This window comes from Procambarus clarkii, chromosome 88, assembly GCF_040958095.1.
Source record: "Procambarus clarkii isolate CNS0578487 chromosome 88, FALCON_Pclarkii_2.0, whole genome shotgun sequence".
NCBI lineage: Eukaryota > Metazoa > Arthropoda > Malacostraca > Decapoda > Cambaridae > Procambarus > Procambarus clarkii.
Window position 1 is genome coordinate 1619326 of NC_091237.1, and position 19528 is coordinate 1638853.

General features: G+C 44.3%; 1 protein-coding gene across 2 annotated transcripts; it reads right to left on the reverse strand.

The window, feature by feature from the left end:
- Positions 1-5760: 5760 nt before the first annotated feature.
- Positions 5761-11275, reverse strand: LOC138358969 (uncharacterized). 2 transcript variants are annotated; one of them, XM_069317461.1, is made up of 4 exons: positions 10864-11275; positions 10639-10716; positions 10278-10511; positions 5761-10119 (listed from the first exon to the last, which is right to left on the reverse strand). In XM_069317461.1, the coding sequence occupies exon 4, from the start codon at positions 9123-9125 to the stop codon at positions 6885-6887; it is 2241 nt and encodes a 746-aa protein (XP_069173562.1). In that variant the 5' UTR covers positions 9126-10119; positions 10278-10511; positions 10639-10716; positions 10864-11275; the 3' UTR covers positions 5761-6884. The 2 variants fall into 2 exon arrangements, with proteins under 2 accessions (XP_069173562.1, XP_069173563.1); XM_069317462.1 differs by having other exon boundaries at positions 8940-10119.
- Positions 11276-19528: the final 8253 nt, after the last annotated feature.

Sequence of the window (19528 nt, forward strand, 5' to 3'; positions counted from 1 at the left end):
CTGTCTAGTATAACTATCTCACTTCTACCTTCATCCTTATTTACATAGAATGTTATCCAATGACCCATTTTATTACGAGAACCCGAGTCCAGAGTGTTCATTATGAACACCACAGGTCTTTTTTTATGTATTTTTGTCAGTATTTTCCGTACGTCATCAGCTAGGAAACATCCTAGATAGTTTACCTTAGCACCTAAATTACTTCTGATAGCCTCATTTATTTCCAAACAATTCATATTAGTATTTTATCCTCGCGTATCGCAAATAACGCGACGATCCGCGTTAATGCTGATCACACCTGTTGTAGAGCCGTAAACTAGTATGACTTTATTTCTAGCTACTCCGCGTTTAAATTCCAAAGCGATCCTCAGATTACCACTTTTTTCAATCGGGATGGTGTCATCGATATCCTCGGGTTGTAAATTAAAGGCCAGTATGGTTCCGCCATTCACATATGTGTCATAAGATAATATATTGTCTTTATCGAAGCCTAAGGCTTGTAATGCTGTGTAATACAACTTGGCGCAGTTATGAGGGAAGTCACACCCAATATTGACAATATTAGTGCTATTCTGGGATATTAATACTTTACTAAGCTCGCAGTTTTCCAAATAAAGCGGGTTGCGATTATATGCACCAGACACAGCCTCCATATCAAGGATGATCATATATAAATGTTCTGGTATAACAGTCCCCCACGGCTGGTCCATTGTAATAGAGCGTTGACCTGTGCCCAATATATACGTTTTGTATAAAGTTTTATTAAAAGTATACGTAATAGGAGAGTTGTTCTGCACCATGGCTTTATTAACTGCTACTAATCCTTCAGGGTATGGCAATACCCGATCCACCCATAGACGTGTAGACTTGATATTATATTTAAAATTAGCATGTTCATTATCGCTGAGTATAAGCCACTTATCAGGTTGAAGTTCGAGCCTCACCCTGATGTCCACATTATCCAAAACGTATTCACTAACGGATGTGACATCCAGCATTAGTTTAAAACAAGTATTCACACCACTCGTTTTCATATCAGTCATCCGTTGCTTCTCACTAGCCGAGGCATTAGTGAAATAACCAGCTTCAATTTTACCAAGATCAACTCGGTTAAAAAACTGTGACAGTTTATCATAGCGGTTAGCCTTACACCCAGAAATCGTAGATAATAACTTTACGTATGACCAGAATGAGAATAATGAGCTGGTTTCAACTACTGTTTCGTTTAAATACACAATAGCGGATTTGAATAGAGTTTGCGATAATCCATTCACCAACGATGCGTTTTTAGCATCTCCTAAAGGCGTTATTCCATCTTCTTCGGTTAGATCAATAGTCAACTCCAAAGCTATAGATGATAAATCCACCAGTTGACCATTCACTCCCTTGATGATGAATTCCAGATAAGTGTCTGTAAACTTATTATTGACCCCAGAATTCACAGGTAATACATCCACCGTTTGTCTGCTGGCAATTGTTGATTCTACCAATCGAGGGGAAAATACTTTAGGAAAGGCTTCACTAACAGCAGCGGTATAATGTTCTAATGGCACCTGGAGGCCCAGAGCGTTATATCCGGCCATGTTCGCGCTTTAGACAACACCAGCCGAGTGAGAAGAAGTTATGACAACACATCATTATATTTCGCTTTAGTAAAACGTTTGATGTTTACTAATTTGTTTGTTTGTTTATTCTTTTTCTGCACTCTTCCGCCTATCATTTGCTTCCCCACTCCTTTCAATGTTTCAATTCCGCGTTTCTTAAGAGATTGTTTGAAAGTTTGTTTGTCATTATTAATATCGTCTAGTACGTTCTGCCCCAAGCTAAGCGCGGCCGGGGCCAGAGTCCTCATGATAAAGGGCGCTGCTCGACGCGCTATCCCGCTTAAAAAGGAAAATATTCCTCCTCCACGCGTATAACGTCTACTGCTGTTGAAAATCCGTATATCATCAGTCCCTCCACCTCTAGGAGGGGTTAACAGAATGTATAATTCCTCAACAGAGGGGGGAATAAAGTGGACACGCATTTCTCCGCTTGTTACAGACGAATGAGGAGTGTCGGGAAAGCATTGGTGTTATATACCTCCTGCAACGGGGCGTACATGCAAGACTGCTATGTTGCACCCACGTTCATCGAAATGTATGGGGTTACCATCTTGATCCCTAATAGTGATGCTGACGCTATCTATCATGTTAGTGTTAAGACGCACATATAGTTTTTTATTGTTGCTGTTATCACTTCCATTTAGGGAGATTACATCCAAAATATTTACAGACTGGTTTCCATATCTAGTAGAAGAGATTCTATCGCAATAAACACACAGAATATCAACTCCTTCCTCTAGGCATTGGCGGGAATAGACATTTGTTAACTACACTCGAGGCATACTGACGTTTTGCGAATATGTCATATTCTATTTCTGGAACTACGCCCAACACTTTCCCAAAAGCGGTTCCAAATGATAATGTAACTCTACTGATGTTTTTATGCCCCGTTGCAGAGCTAATATTCTCATCACTAATCACAGTAGTGAACTTGTTTCGATTGGAGGAAGAATCATATTTAATAAAATGCGTTCCATATTTAGCTGAAAATTGTTTTAATGACTTTCCTAAAAAACTCAGTTTAGCATTACTTGAAAATATGGCCTCTATTTCTGTATTAATCGTGGTATTAATTTCTTTTATAGTTCCGACTAAAACATCAGATGATAATAAATGCTTTGAATGCATGTATTTCCCCTCGCTCACTTTCTCATACGTAACGCCTACACGTATATATGCCTCGGGATTATCACGCTTAATAACGTAATGTGAAGTGGGGAGGAGTAATTTTTGTAGACACATTTCATAACTCCTCCTGGGATCTAATTCTAGCTGGTTAAACAATCGATTTTGGAAAGATGCGGGGATGTTATTGGGGAATAAATGCGTATCTGATACGCTGGTGGCGTATATCACGTGAGTGTCCATCGCTCTATCTCCTTAGACCGCTTTTTGTCTAGTAAAGCCATCTACACATTACACGCTCATTTATATACACTCACCTGCTAATATACAATCCAAGAAGCTTTCCTTTTACTGTGAGGATCAATCTTGACAGTTGCCTTTCTCTTAACAGACGGAGGTTCATACACTTGACTGCTTGCCGTAGTATTACGGAATAAATCTCGCGATGTAGATGTTAGTGTGAAAAACAGTTGAGCAATGGGGAGTTTATCCGGTAAAAAAACAGATTTAAGCACAGTCATTTTATGTATAATGTCATTAATTATATGTATGCCAGATACTGGAGCCAATACATTTCCATTCAGATCCCAACGAACGATTCCGGTGGCATCATAATGGTTTAGCAAGGATCTCGCATATTCGTGATCTCTCACTTTCAACTTCAAATCTATTAAATGTTTTATGGAAGGGTTGGTATGCAACTGAGGAGGAGGAGGCGGTTTGACAGTAAGATGACGAGCAACAGCTTTCACAGGGGGGTAGGCAGGGCTGTGTGCAGCTTTCCGGTTGTCCACAATTTTACGCGGTACGAGATAAAAGGCTTTCATTTTACTTACTGAACAACCGTGTAATTAAACTAGCCGCAATCGGTAAAATAATGGATAAAATACTGCCTCCTCGTTTGCTGGTTAATATCTGTTTCTTAGTTGACACAGAAGGTTTCTTACAGGCTAGTGACCGAATAAGCAATTTATATTTTTTCAACTTTTTAACGACCTTGTCAGGCATGGGCAATTTTTTTTTTTTAAAGTTATTAAAAGTTTCTGATAAACAATTTATATGTGGTTTCTTCAATTTTTCAATCAACTGCTTTCTCGAGGAATACTGAAGTTTTGATAATAGTTGGATCAATTCCTTGTATTTATAAACTAAGGGCTTCTTCATTATAAATGTAATATCTCAGCAGCATCAATCCATTGATCGAATGATCGATCATAACCTGCGTACCGAACTTTATACTGGAGTTTGCCAGAGACTCTGCGTTGTCCCAATACCTTCTCAATATTAAAGGTTTGAGGCAAATGTGTTGGTGTTAATTCTTGTTTATAGAAGCCACCATCAATTTCTTCCCCATTCAGATCTTTTAGAAAGTATAAAGGGATGTGTTGTCACCGATCAATACGTGTAACTGTAAAGATCTCTCGGGTGTTCTGCTGCTTAAACCCTTTCTTAAACTTGGAAATGCGATCAGATAGAGTGATGCGTACTGTATCACCAACACTCAATCGAGGAATGACAGCTCTCTTTGATTTGCTCGGGCTTTTATACATTAAATCAAATTGTTTGGCGTGTTCGCTGGGCGAGGATAGAGCGTGCACCTCCGTAGGTGTCTTCCCCTTCAATCCTCTGTGTGGAGTTAAATTATATGTTTTCACAATATCTGGTAGAGCCTGCATGTATTTTAAAGTGTTGCGCGCCGTCATAAACTTGTAAAGTTTACCTTTTAAAGTACGTATGAACCGCTCAGCGATTGAAGCTTTAGTCTCCTGAGAAAATACACTATATAACTGTACTTTCCTTGCTGCCAGCATTTTTTTCATAGTGGCGTTATAAAATTCTCCACCTCGATCAGAATTAATTTTGCGCACACCCTGAGAATGAGGTGAATCTAGAATTAAAGCTAGAGCATTAGTGGTGCTTTTCCCATCCTTAGCGCGTAAGGGTACTACTTGGGCGTACCTGGAGAAAATATCTACACATACGAGTAAATATTTCACTCCATCATTATGTTTGTCCAATAAACTCATCTCGGCCAAGTCTATAGCTTGAAATAGTCGTGGTTTAGGGCTTAACACCCGACGCCGAGGGAATTTATGTGGATGTAAATAATGCAACGTATAGGAGTCAGAGCTTTTCAGATAGTCCTTTACATCGGCTAGAGTTATACTAGAGTTAATTAATTTGGCGGCCTTATACAATCTCTGTACCCCTCCAAGCCCTCCGCTAGATGAGGGGTCGTTATATACTCGTTCCAGTACATCTTTCTTGCTCACCATTGGTAAACTATCTCATAGGGCTGTTCGTGAACAATATTACCGCGTAATGTTATCGTAGATGGAGTGTTCGAGCCCAGATCTACTAGCAAATAGCCATAGGGCTGGCTAATAACTTGCTTATATAACTCTACAAATTTCTTTGAATCCACTTTCCCAAATATTTGTCGTCCGAGTGTTTCAATTTGTGACAGATCTCGTGATTTAACCAATATGAAATGAGAAGCATTTAAACTAATATTCCTAGAACATTTACCAGGAAAAAATATATTTTGTGTAATCAATATGACGGAAACCGTGAAATGTCTGCCCCTAGTAAACATGTCTGATACGATTTTTGAATTCGCAGACTCTGTAAAAAGGTCATCGTAGATTACTAAGATATGCGAGTCATTATCTACTCGCTCTTCCACAGGATCAATAATGGTTGAATGCTCGATCAGCTTCCCTTTAATTTGTGGATCTGATCATAATTCAGAGTAACCTCCTCCGCATATGATTATTGAGGAGAACTTGTGTTGATACTTCCTTACAAGTTTACTGCACAAGTAGGATTTTCCGCTGTTTGAATAACCAGCAATAATAACACGAGATGGTTCTCTGAAAATATCTAGATGTTCCGCATGGATTATATCATAGGAACTGTCCATGATTAATGCTTCGTTAAGACTGCTAAAAACTAAGGAACTGAGGTGGTATTTATACAAACATAGTCATTTACAGGTGTTTATTCACATATTTTATGTACAGCAACAACATTTTTTTAAAACTAAACATAATTCTTACAGTTCACAAACAATGATATTAAACAGCATAGTTCTTACAGTTCACAAACAATAATATTAAACAGCCTATTTTAAAACTAATCATAGTTCTTACAGTTCACAAACGATAATATTAAACATCCTATTCATTTAGTATACAAAGTTCTAGTCATATGGGGCATCCATCTTAATACTACCTAACAATTGTACAACATAAAATCTAGCGAGGGTTGAATAGTTTCTGAGCTGTAGCATCGCGTTTGCTCCAGGGATGGAATATTGGGTAGAGTCTCTGTGCTTGCTCTACTTCCTCCTCCTCCTCCATAAACACTTCTTCTTCCATCACCTCCTCCTCCTCTCTCACTTCTACATCCATCTCATCATCATTGTTATTGGGAATATCAGGATGACCATACGCTAGGGACTGTGTGGGGCTTAAAATGTAGCGTTTATCGTCAAATGCTGACAATCCTCTGCAGGTACTGCGACATGTACAAATCTTTCCTTACACGTTGCGTATAGATCTCGACACATACCTGATTGAAGTGTTTGTTTCAAGAGTGTGTTGAAATGAGTCATGTGAGAGTTTCTCTTGTAGATGGTAAGGTACACCCTTACACTTACACGTGTGCTCCCCATCATGTGTGGTGAACGAATATGTTTTAGGTCTGAGAGCAATTAACTGGTTAATAATCTTAGAGCCTATTTCAGACTTGAGCAATCCTAGTTCACCTTCTCGCGCTTTAGAGTAGGATGGATGCGTGTCATTAAAATTGCTAAAATCCATACAGTCGAAGAGAGGAGACTTATTCAACTCTTCAAACACATCCTGACAGTCCAGTTTAATGATGAAAGAGTCTGTGTCTGTATATAACAGACTCGCTTTATCCCCATACGCAGGTTTGACAACATCATACCAGAACTCATAGAGTCGCCTCTTAGCAATTTGAAGTATATGATAGCCCAGATACGTAGGAGTGTTGACTAGGAGAGACTTCTGCTTGATAGTACATATCACACGATCCTTACTTAACAAAAGACTCCGCTTGAAGAATGGGTTTCGAGCATGTTTCAGGAAATGACTACGATCTGTGACCAAATAGTGTTTGTTCCCATATTTAGATACATCTGTGAGACTCTTTCCATATATAGAGTTTGATACGAGTTTGAAAGCCTTTTTTTTTTATCGCGCATTTGGTACTGGCACGTTCACGAACATTGGTTTCAATGAAGTCTTTAAGGTAACTCTCCTGCTCGAATTCGTAGATGTCGTGAACTTTAGATACTTCTAATCCAATGCGCATGAGCAACTGTAACAAGTCCAGACTAACGAGGTAGTCTTTCTGAGGAAGATGAGAAGCAATTAATTTAGTGTTGTTTTTAGGCAGACCACGACTTTCTTCTGTAAGAATATTCTTACTGTAGGGTGAAATGTGTTCCTCGGTAATGCAAGTATGTGAAAGAACTAGGGGCAGTTCATCTGTATACCTAGCTACATCCGGTCGGACCTGCAGTGTATCACACAACACCCAATATCCCTTGGACCCGTCACATGGAAAATTCTCCAAACCTTGCTCCAGCAGTACGTCACGCTCATTGTGTGTCAGTTTCCGGATCCCACCACGAGGGAGTAGTTCAGTCATACACGCCCCGTAAAGACTATTAAAGTCTAAGTAGATGATGTAGCTACTATCTTCCCCTAGATCTAAGCCTGTGTGCCTGTTCTCCACATTCGTGTACTGTCTCGTCACACTGGTGAACCCACCTCGGAGATTCCGACGAAGTAAATCATATAACATTGGGTCTGACACAACATCAAGTTGAACTTTCGATTTAAGCAAGAATGCATCCCAAGCAAATGAGGGTAAAGAAATGTAGTGTGAAATGTCTAATTTGTAGAGAGCAAGCATGGTATCTCGCCAGACTGTGAACACATCGGCTAGTAATCCTGTGTCCACTTTGAGGTAAAGGAGCAGATACTCCCCTATGTTGCGACATTTAGCCAAATCAAAAATTTCTAAGGCTTGTTTATAATCTGTTTCTGACAACTCTTCGTCTTTTAGTGTATTGTAAAACTTATCACGAGAAGGGAGTTGTGGTTCATCTAACACAGACATAGAGGATAAATAATCATAGCAGAATGATTGTTTACCCTTCAGCAGTTTTGAGATGGCTGCTTTATTTACCCCTTTTAACATAGTCAAAGTGAATGTGGTAGGTTTCCCACTATCAATATGATCCTTGGCTATTCTTCCTAGCGAGCCGTTGAGAAGGGCTAAACTATCCAAAAATCTTAAGTTGTTCACATCAACTTTCATAAATTTAAATCCATCCTTGGCTAATATATCTATTTCACTCCCTGGTCTATCTCTCATCTCGTTTAGGATTACTCCTAAATCATAGGAAGCGTTGTGGGAGAAAGTGTATAGGAACTTGTATGAATTTACACACTGCAAATTACATCTATCACAGTACGCTGCTTGATAATTGTGGAATCTTACTGTGTGGTCGTGATGCCGGACTTTGATTACATCTCCGTTAAAAGGTTCATCACAGAGCTCACAGGTTGTTTTTGTCTCAAATAGTGCCTGCTGTTGCTGGGACATGTGAAGTTCATAGGATACTAGCCCCTTCTTGATTCGTGCCCATGACGCTTCTAGCGTGGTTACAAAGTGATTGACCGCATCTTTACCCAAATAAGTATCTTTCTCAACAATATTCTTCTGTCTGTCAATGATGATGTACGCATACGCCACTGCATTGTGACGTGTTTCTATCATTCCCTTAGGGTTCGAGCGGTCTAGCATGCACTCAAAGTCATAAAAGCACATGTGACTAGGACCATAACCCCGTCCATAGTTACGAAAAGTAATCTTCCTCTCTGGTGGGTAGAATTTGAGAGTCTGATGTACTTTGCATGTACTTTCATGACTCTGCATGCTATCTGCTGGGAGTGATATCAAACAACAATGACAGAAGCTGTGATGACTTGGGATGTGCTCTGGATTGCTGCTCATATTACGTACATATCGGTTAAAATTCTTAATTAATACTAAGTGTTGAGCTTCCAACATCAGCAATGGTATGACATCTGTATATCCTCCTCTTCCTTTCCTAGCTAGTGTAATGTAGTGTCGTTGTTGTCGTCTAGCATTTTCATCTCTTTCTAGCGAATAGATGAATATACTGACTTTATTCATTTTCTCTACCTTGTGAATATCCTCAAACGTCACTGCAGAATTGACATCTGCTGGCCATTTCATGTGTCTGAGACACCAACTAGCATTCACAGATCTAGCGCGAATATTACCTAGTCGCATCCCCTTAGCTAAACATTTATAAGCTGCAACACACTGCATAAGGCAAATATCTGCCTCTCCCTCTGGATTGAAAACCAACTGCTTTCCACGCAAGCCTTCAGGATAGTCTACATGCGAACCTAATCTTATCGGATGTTCAATCTGACCACAGTTAATGTAAAACCCGGTGAGCCGCTCAACCAAGACATTGGACCCTTCCTTCGCTTCCAGATACTGCGATATTTTCTCTGTCAATTCATCAGCCCAAAAATCATAAGAGTTTCTACTTCCTCTAGAGTAATTCTCTGCCCCTCACCTCGTATGGGAAAGCCATCGTTATTTATAGGATCCAATAGATTATCCTCACCGTCTTGTTGTACATTTAAATTTCGCACAATTAGAGTGATGTCTGGGTAAATTAGGAGGAATGGGTGTTGTGGGGAGAAGAGGGCGCGTATCTCATTAATGAAAAAATCCCTGTATGTTCTCAGATAGAGTCCTGGTGAGGTGTTAACATGTTCTGGTATGGAGAATGAAAGCCGGACATAGCTGCCGTTATAGTTATCAATTCGATCCAGCAGCTGAGGTTGAATTTCTAGGGCAGGTGGAGGAGAGGGGGAAAGAGGTGGCGGGGGTAATGGGATGGGGCTGGGAGGGGTGGGGGGTGGTGATAACCCTCCCCCTCCGAGATGAATGGGTGAGACCGCTGGCTCAGCTACTACGCCAGACGGTACTAACAAGTCAGAATTGACAGACGCTGGCGGGTCAAGGTCAGGGTCTGCTGAGCTGTCGTCTGAGTCACTGTTCGAGATGAAAATGGTACGATTCTCACCACTGCGGCTGCTGCTGCTGATGCTGCTGCTGCTGTCATAGCTGTCGCTGTTTGATTGGGGTATGGGGCTGAGGGAGGAACGGGGGGTTGAGTGGGCGGGTGAACGAGTCCTCCTCCCCTCCCTGTGAGAGCCGGAAGTGGCTACTGCCCGCCCTGCTGTGTCACTCTCACTGCTGCTGCAGCTGTCGCTGGATGCCAAATCTATGCACAGCGGTGTGTCGTCTGTAAAAAAAAGAAAACATATTATCTCTAGAAAGAATGAACCATATATATATCTCTAGAAAGAATGAAAGCGTATATATTATGAGGTATGGGAACAGACTAGTGTGGATAAATATGTTTAGGAAATAGACTGAAATCAGACAGTAATAATAACTTACTTATGTCCTGGTGAAGGGGTTGAGCAGGTGAGTGGGTATGAATTCGTAACATCGTGTTAACAGGGGGCGATACGTTCTCGTAGCCCCCCATCTGTCGGGGTGGCTGACCTTGATGAAGGGGCGGGGGGTGGCCGCGAGTGAGATGAGCACTCCTTAGCTCAGTGTGTGAGGAATGGGGTATAGGCTCGATGACGTCGCTCTGTTCACTCCGTCGATTGAGGTATGGATTATAACCTGAAATGGAACAAATGATATTCAGCACGGGTGAATGGGGAAAAATATGTTTATTATTATGCATGTGTGTTCGCTTGCAAGTGGATGAAATACAGATACGAGAAGTATATTTTTATATGCTACCTACGTTTATGTGAAGTTTCATTCCGACGATGACCTCCTCGCGGGGCGGGTGAGCAATATGGACACTTCACGGTTTTGTAAACTGAAATTGGAAAGAACATATTTAACTGTGTGGAATGTAATAGACCGAATGAGTTAATATTCTCACACTATAGTAGTTTACACGCGATATTTCACTTGTGGATGCCATAAAATGAACTGTGGAATATTAAATATGAATAACACTCACGGTTATCACAGAAAATCTGCTGACATCGCTTGCATTTGATGTCGTAATGTCCTAGGGGCGGTTTTTCACAGCTAGCGCATTGCAGTCGACACAGTTGATTCGGTGATGGAATATAAAACACTCCGCATTTCATGCATGCTGTAGAGCTTCGCCTTTCCATGACATGGAGCTGTATGACGCGTGTGTAGCGGATGAAGTCTCGCAGGGAACTGGCGGCGGCGTTTGTGTGTGAGGGGAGTGAAATGCCCCGGGACAAATGAGAAGTGATTGATGGCTGACAGGTGTGGGTCTGTCGTAAGTACCTCGCGCCTCCTTACCGGAATCCACAGTGTAAGGGGAGTCGTCGTGGGACTAACACCAACACTCTGAAGACAACGAAAACCTTTTAGACAAAATGGCCTCCACTTCTGCAGGAGAGTGCCCTCTCGCTCTCTCACCCCTCAACACGTGCGACTTCCTGTAGGGGGGAAGCTAATGGACCTCCCCGGCCTTCCTTTCAGGTATGGGGGTTCTCCTCTCCCTCCCCCCTCCCCAAACATCCTCTACTCACGATCATCAAACTATTATCATTAAGTCTATGACAATCTCCTTCCTCATATTATACTCTTATCCTTGTATTTTCATACGTCTTCCCAGAAATTCCCTTTGTGTCTAGAGCGATGCGGTACACCTGCTCACCCGCCACTCAGGGCTGCCTCCGACACGCGCCAAACTTCCGGGAAATTCCCCAAAAACCCTGTGTGACGACGACGACGCGCTGTGACTACGACGTCGCGCGCCACCTGGCACCCAACAACATGACCTCCCCTCTTTCCGGACCACATACCCAAACACAACACCCTCACACGCGTCCGAAACACACCAAAACTTCCCCGGAAATCCCCCATAACCCTGTGTGACGACGACGACGCGCTGCGACTACGACGTCGCGCCTCACCTGCTCAGATGGCACTCAAGAGTGCCACCTGGGGCAGCTGGTGCGCGTCGCCGTAGTCGTACTTTACACTACTCACAACAACAAATACGCATCGGCCTGAAGGACCGAGAACAAAACACAACATAAAGGACATCATGAAACAAAACAAGAAAATCTCACAGCACACAACAAGCTAAGAATAAAAAGACATGCGAGCAATGCAGAAGGATAACATACATATCAAAGTAAAATCAGCTTACTTATGTGCCCGGGAATGGGGATACCGCACATTAAACGCCTCCCAAATCAGCCACCTTCCCCAAGAGACTTGACCCACCACCGGGGGCGCCATGTGAAGCGGAACCCCGGCAACAAACACTTGCAGACAGGGAACCCATATGGTGTCCCTCCGGACGCGAGTAACCCCCACCCATCCCATACACCTGGAACCCGCTCATCAGAAAAGTCCTCCGGCTTCTCAGACAGCAGGAACTCGGCAACCCAGGCCTCCAGGTCCTCCACAGTAGGGGGCCGAACAGTGGGCACCACCACAGGGGCACCAGCGGCCACGGGCACACCACCAGACGGCTGCAGGAAACCATGGCAGCGTGCATCCTTTCTCAAAGGATGCGCGCTTTCTCAGCCGTACCTCTGGAAGAATCGCCGGAGGAGAGTCTCAGGAAACTCCATGGGGGCGCCATGAACACTGACATACGTCACAGCACCACTACGGTCCGAAATGGTCACAGACCCGGAGCCTTCCTGCAGCTGCAAAGTACGTCCCTCGTACCTCCGCAGAAAAGCACGGTACACCGCCTCACCCACAAACTTTATGATGACACGGTGAGCAGTGACCAGCTCAACACCATATATGTCCTGACCTGGGACTCGAAGCATGTCACTCAATACCACGTCCAGCAGCGGGTAACCAGCACGGCCAGTAAACTCCAATCCGATGGAGTTTAACCGCACAACAGCGGGAATAGGGCCGCCCATCGCAAAACACGCCACGCCCCCACCACCAGGAACAGCAGGGAGGGTAGACACCCCCACACCCCCTGCTGGCGAAAATGGCAACTGCCCCAAACTGCCGGAGCGGTCAAGCGACACGTCCTCACTCAACGGCAGCGCAGGTGGAACTCACTTGCGGGTAGTTGTGTTTCCACTAATGAGTGTCCACTCCAACTCCCCTCCCACCCCCTATACAGTCCATACCATCAACCACCGCTACACCCTTCCCGGACCGGTTGTTATGTGCAAAAACCCTTTAACTCGTAACAGCAGTTGTCTCTCTCTCTCTCTTTTTCTCTCTCACTCTCTCACACTCTCACACTCTCACACTCTCACACTCTCACACACTCACACACTCACACACTCTCACACTCTCACACTCTCACACACTCTCACACACTCTCACACACTCTCACACACTCTCACACACTCTCACACACTCTCACACACTCTCACACACTCTCACACACTCTCACACACTCTCACACACTCTCACACACTCTCACACACTCTCACACACTCTCACACACTCTCACACACTCTCTCACACTCTCTCACACTCTCTCACACTCTCTCACACTCTCTCACACTCTCTCACACTCTCTCACACTCTCTCACACTCTCTCACACTCTCTCACACTCTCACACACTCTCACACACTCTCACACACTCTCACACACACTCACTCACTCACTCACTCACTCACTCACTCACTCACTCACTCACTCACTCACTCACTCACTCACTCACTCACTCACTCACTCACTCACTCACTCACTCACTCACTCACTCACTCAGCGTGGTACGTCAGAATTTACTGTTGTGTTTTAAAGCAATATGTATGTGGGTAAGCAGGAGAGGGGCACATATCAGGCTGTGGTCTTGTATGTCTTTCATCAGTCGATAAGTAGATAAAAGGCGTAAACACTTATATATATAATTTTAATTTTTTTATTAAACACTTAAGAGTAGCATCAGTCCATCGTAAACTAGTCTACATTATTTTTTTAAAGTAGAGTTTACACTTTCAAGCTAACTAGGTAGAGTAGTTTTTAGTCTTGACATTATTATTTTGTAATTTTTTTTAAAAATTCGCTTGTTCATTATCACAGAGTTCAGTGAACTGAAGATTAGCATTGCATTATGATTGAACTGAACTGAACTGCAGTTGTAAAGAATTTGAAAGTTTATTAATATATTTATGTAGTGTGAGGCAATGCTGGTGGAAACAGTAAGTAAACTTTATTTGAATAAGAATATGAGAAAACTGACAGCATGAAATCTGTAGGATGGGTAAAGACAGTTTAGTTATTTCTCAGTTACAGTCTCCGTGGTGTAGTGGTAAGACACTCGCCTGGCGTTCCGCGAGCGCTATGTCATGGGTTCGTATCCTGGCAGGGGAGGATTTACTGGGCGCAATTCCTTAACTGTAGCCTCTGTTTAACGCAACAGTAAAATGTGTACTTGGATGAAAAAACGATTCTTCGCGGCGGGGATCGTATTCCAGGGACCTGCCCGAAACGCTACGCGTACTAGTGGCTGTACACGAATGTAACAACTCTTGTATATATCTCAAAAAGAAAAAAAAAATTATCCCGAGATGTCCACGCAGTAGTGAAACGTAAATAATGTTGACTAAGACTGTGACCGTGAGAATAAAGATGAGCACTGATGTTTCGGAGTGCTATTTTAGTCGAGAAATGATTGAAAGAAGGTTTATTGCCTAGTGTGAGAAAGAGAGAGACTATGAGGTGTATGGTGAAATCATACAAAAAATAATAGAATTTGTAAGTAGTTATCACGTCTCCCCAACTTATCTGTCTTCCAGGATTGTGTGGTTCACATTTCACAAAAACCTTTCCTCCTAACGCCAACTATTAGTGCGTGGACTAGAGGGTCACCTTGGTTTAAACTAATCGATACACACGATATGAAATGTGAAAAACTAAATCTACACTCATTACGGTGCGAATGAATGAATGTGTTCATTGTGTGTGTTCATTGTGGTTTAAGTGAATCGCAGGTGCATGTATTTTATTTTTGTGTCCGGTTACAGGGGTTGGTGGACTGGTTTCGGGATGTCCTGGAGGTGTTTTGTGGTCCGGGTTGTCGGGGTGATGTTTTGCAGTTTTTGTTTTTGTATTTTCCGGCTTATCCGCTGCGGGTGCGTAATACATTATGTGTTTTGGTTGCTGATTATGTGTTTTGTGTGTGGGCTGGGAGGCGGGAGGGTTTTGGGGTTGCCCGAATTTTAGGGTTTTTACGGGGGCGCATGCGGTTTACCTGGTGGTGGTTGCAGCGCGCTTTTCCGGAGGAGTTTGGTCGGTGGTTCACAGATGCCTATGTTCGTGGGGTTGCCTTTGGGTCGGCGGGTGCCTTGGTGGGTAGGTGATGTTCTCGTCTTGGGTGGGATTGGGGTGTCGATGGGGGTTTAGAGGGGTTGGGGGGTTTCGGGGTTTGTTTTGCTACGCGCTCCCTTTCCGCTTCTTTGGGTGTCCTTGGCGGGGGTTGCGTGTGATTGTGTGTCTCCCCCCTTGGGATGCTGCTGCTCCTGTGTGTGTGTGGTGTGTTTCCGTACCTCCGGGTGCCGGTTGTGTCCGTATGCGTGTGGGTGTGTGGTTTTGAGGGGGGTTTTGGCTCCTGCGTGGGCCTGGGTTTTCTGCTGTACTGTTTTCTACTGTTCTTTTTGTGGCCGTGTTTCGCTTTGGCCTGTAACCCATTATTTTGCGTGCTTGGGTGCAGTGTGGTGTGCCGTGGTGGTGTGGGTGGTATGAGTGTGTTTGTCTTGTTTAGGGTGTGTTTAGTGTGTGTGTACATAATTTCTTCTCATTTAGTGTCATTTTCCTGGGTAGCGCGTGTATGGTCCTGTGCTCCTTTGTTCTTCTGTGTGTGTGGTAGGCGTGGTTTTGTGCACGTGATTCTATATCCACGTCTGTGCATGTTTTATGTTATTGGTTACAGGTGTGTTTAATTGTTATGTACTTTATTGTTTTCTTTATTTTTCATGTAATTTTCTTTGCCATGTTCTGTGTTGCTATGTAGATATGAACTGTTTAGCCTATTGTTTCCATGTACTGTTTTAGCACTTATTTCCCTGTACTGTTTAGCCCATTGCTTCAATGCGTTTTTATTTTGTTCAGCGCTTGTGTTTGTTTTGCGGTTACTGTTATTGTTTAGTGTACAGACTGTTTATTCCTGTGTACTGTTCCTTCATTGGTGTACTTGATGTGTACAGGTTTGCGTTGTTTTGTGTGTTCTTGTATTTGTGTAATTTATAAAAATAAAAAAAAAAACCTGGGTTGGCAGATATGAAAACGAGGCGGGTGTAAATACCTGCTTCAACTATTTTGGATGTTAGAGCGAGCCTTGAAATAAAACTTGATAAATGGCTTGTATTCAGAGATAATGAACATGCCAGTTTTAAAATATAATATCGAGTCTATGATTTTTCCATGTTACGTTACATTGTGACTTACAAAGTCTAAATCAGTAACACAGTAATTTTTTTTTTATTTTTATAAAAGAAATATACAAAGTATAGCACAATATAGAAGACATGAACAGAAGAACAAGAACAGAACAACAAAACATAAGTAGAAACACAGGCATAAAAGAACATTGCAGTACAAGACCCTAGAAACTCCAGAGACATAAGACCGAATACAAAATTAAACATAATAATGGACATACAACAAACGGACGCATTACGGACATGGAAAGACACAACAACCATACACAGAATACACCAGACACGCATACATATACAAAATTAGATTTTTATAAAAGAAATACACAATATATAAACCAGACAATAGAAAACAAATCATACATACATACAGGACAAACATAGCAAAGTGTGAAAACACGGATGCAAACGAAACATACAAGAACCAAGAAACAAATTAAGGCACAATGAGAAAACCCCGAAACGGGCACTGGAGGTACACACCCACACACACACACACACAAACAGAAAGTCACAAATAAATATCACATAAATAACATAAAACACAACACACACACACCAAGTGCATAGCACAAAACATACAAGAAAACAAGCCACGCAGGGGCAAGAACAATACCCACACCACCCACACGCACAGACAAGGACACCCACCTGTGCACGCAGGCACCGGGGAAACATCATGCACAATACAGACAGAAACCAAACACACCAATAAACCAATCACTCATACTTCTCCGGGTACTCCCGAGCAGGAAACCGTAAACAATAAGCCTCCCAAACAAGTTGGAGACTGTCAGAAATCGGACACCCAGGAGTCGCAGTAGGCCGAGGCATCGAATTCGGCACTCCCGAGACAAAACACTGCTCTCGTGGAACCCAGATGGTAGAAGGGCACCAGGGAACAGGACGCACCAAGTCATCACACTGAAAAGTCACAGTTGCCGTAGATCCGTCGAGCACCTCTCCGGTCGAGAGGACAAAAGGGACAGGTTTCCCCCGAGGACGCTGGGCACACGGGCGCACACTCTGAAGCACCTCTGACTGCACTGCAGGCCGCACACCGGCCCGCCCACTAGGGCGTGCACACCGTTCAGTGTCAGGAACCGCACCGAGACCCGCGGAGGGTGGCTCCGCAAGGGCCCTAGAGCCCCCACCAACCAGAACAGGAGCAGAGGCCCCCCGCTTCACATCCTTCGTCAACACCACCACAAGGTCGCTCTTACCAGGGGCAACAGCCCACTGAGGGGAGCCCACTGAGGGGAGCCACCAGCAGGAGGCACAGCATCCAACTCAGAAGGCACCACAGGTGGCAACACAGCGTCGGCCACATCATCATCCTCCATTTCATCCCGCTCCTCTGCCCACGACCGGCGAGGTGACGCACTCCGAGCCGAGCGACGGCGCTTAAACAGAGGCTGCTGATCGTCGGAGCTGTCACCCCCAAGAAGCATTGACCCAGAAGAACCATCGACAGGCGGCCCCAAAATCGGGGCAGCACGTTCCCGCAGAACAGCAGCCTCAACAACGCGGGGCAAAAAGCCACCACTAGCAACGGAGACCGGAGTCGGAGAAGGAAGAGAGACAACAGGTGGAAGGGAAGACGTTTGCACACGTGAGGTATCCAGGGATGGAGACCATACCACCGCACCGTCAGCCCCGGGAAGCACATTGCCTCCAGCAGGAGACTCAGGCACCACTCCTACAGCATCCCCCAAGGTCACCGGATGCGGATGCACGTCCACAGGCATCGAACGATGAAGGTCCGAAACAGGCGCCCCCAGGTTCCCCGAGCTCACCGGCGGGGCAGACACATCCGGTCCAGACGTATCGACATCCGGAACCGCTGCAGGATCCACACCAGGCACGAGCACAGAGCGAGAATCCGCCGGGGAGTCCACACGTACAGATAAGCGAGGAAAATCATCCTCTAGGAAAACTGAAGGGGCATCTGTATGAGAAGCGTCACAACCGGCCGCGACGTGGCCCTCAGCACCACACCGGAAACACGTCCGGGTCTGCCCCTGATAGAAGGTCCTCAGAGACAGCCCACGATATGAGACCCTGGACGGTATAGGGCTTGTGAGCCGCATGACAAGCGTGCGTGAACCCAGCCGGACCCCCTTCAGTCGGCCCGCACTCAAAGTGTTGAACCGGTGCTTCACCACCGACCCAAACCGCGTAAACAAGGCCATGAGGGCCGCCTCGGGGAAGGCCACCGGCACGCCGTGAATACTCACAAACGTCAAGGGCCCCCAGGGATCCGAGATCTCTACAGACACAGCCGAATCCGGAAGAGGAAGCGTGCGGCCATTCCAGCGGGCCACAAACTCCCGGTATACAGTTGACCTGGCGAACGACACCGCAACACGGGCGGGCGACAACTTCTCTAGGCCCAAGAGCTCGGGGACGTCAACACGGAGGACGTCGAGGAGGGCAACTTCTACAACGGGCCAAACCACATCAGCAGAAAAATCCAGCCGCACTGTGTCTAGTCTTCTGATACGGCTAGTACCAGCCCCGTCCATACTGGCAGGTGGGGCCCCGACCAGCGGGAGCTCCACACCCCACCCCCACAGCAACCGCCACTCAGCAACGGCAAACGACCACTGACAACCAGAGCCCGACGTCTGCACCCTCTGGTGGCGCAGCCAGGAATCCAAACACACAGTAATAGAACGAACGGACGATGTTTACATGTTGGTCACTTTACGTTCGAGTTGAAAAAACACGCTAGCATTGAGATAACCGGGCTGTACTCAGTGACAATGAACAAGCTATTTTAAAATATAATATCAGGTCTATGATTTTCCATGTTATGTGACATTACATTGTGTCTTACAAGGTCTAGAACAGTCACACAGTAAAAGAATGGTCAAACGATGTTTGCACGTTCGTCACGTTACATTAGGTAGACACGCTTTACATTTCAAAATGATATTTATTTGGACGACAGATCGTTGATTTCTGCGTTACGACACATGGTGCGTCTTACAAGGGGGCTAAAACAGACTCGCAGTAATATTTATATGTGGAATAAGATTGAAGACTGTCTTATGGCGCTCGTTACTCTTAAAAGAAGATATTTGGGGAAAGAATGATGATTGCACGTTGGTCAGGGTACGTTACAAAGTGTGAAACACATTGTAACAGTGATTTTGATTTGTTATAATAATAAGATTGAAGACCCCGTTACGACACTCGTTACTCTTAAAATGTTATTTGGGCAAAGAATGATGTTACCATGTTGGTCACGTTACGTTTCAAGGTTACAA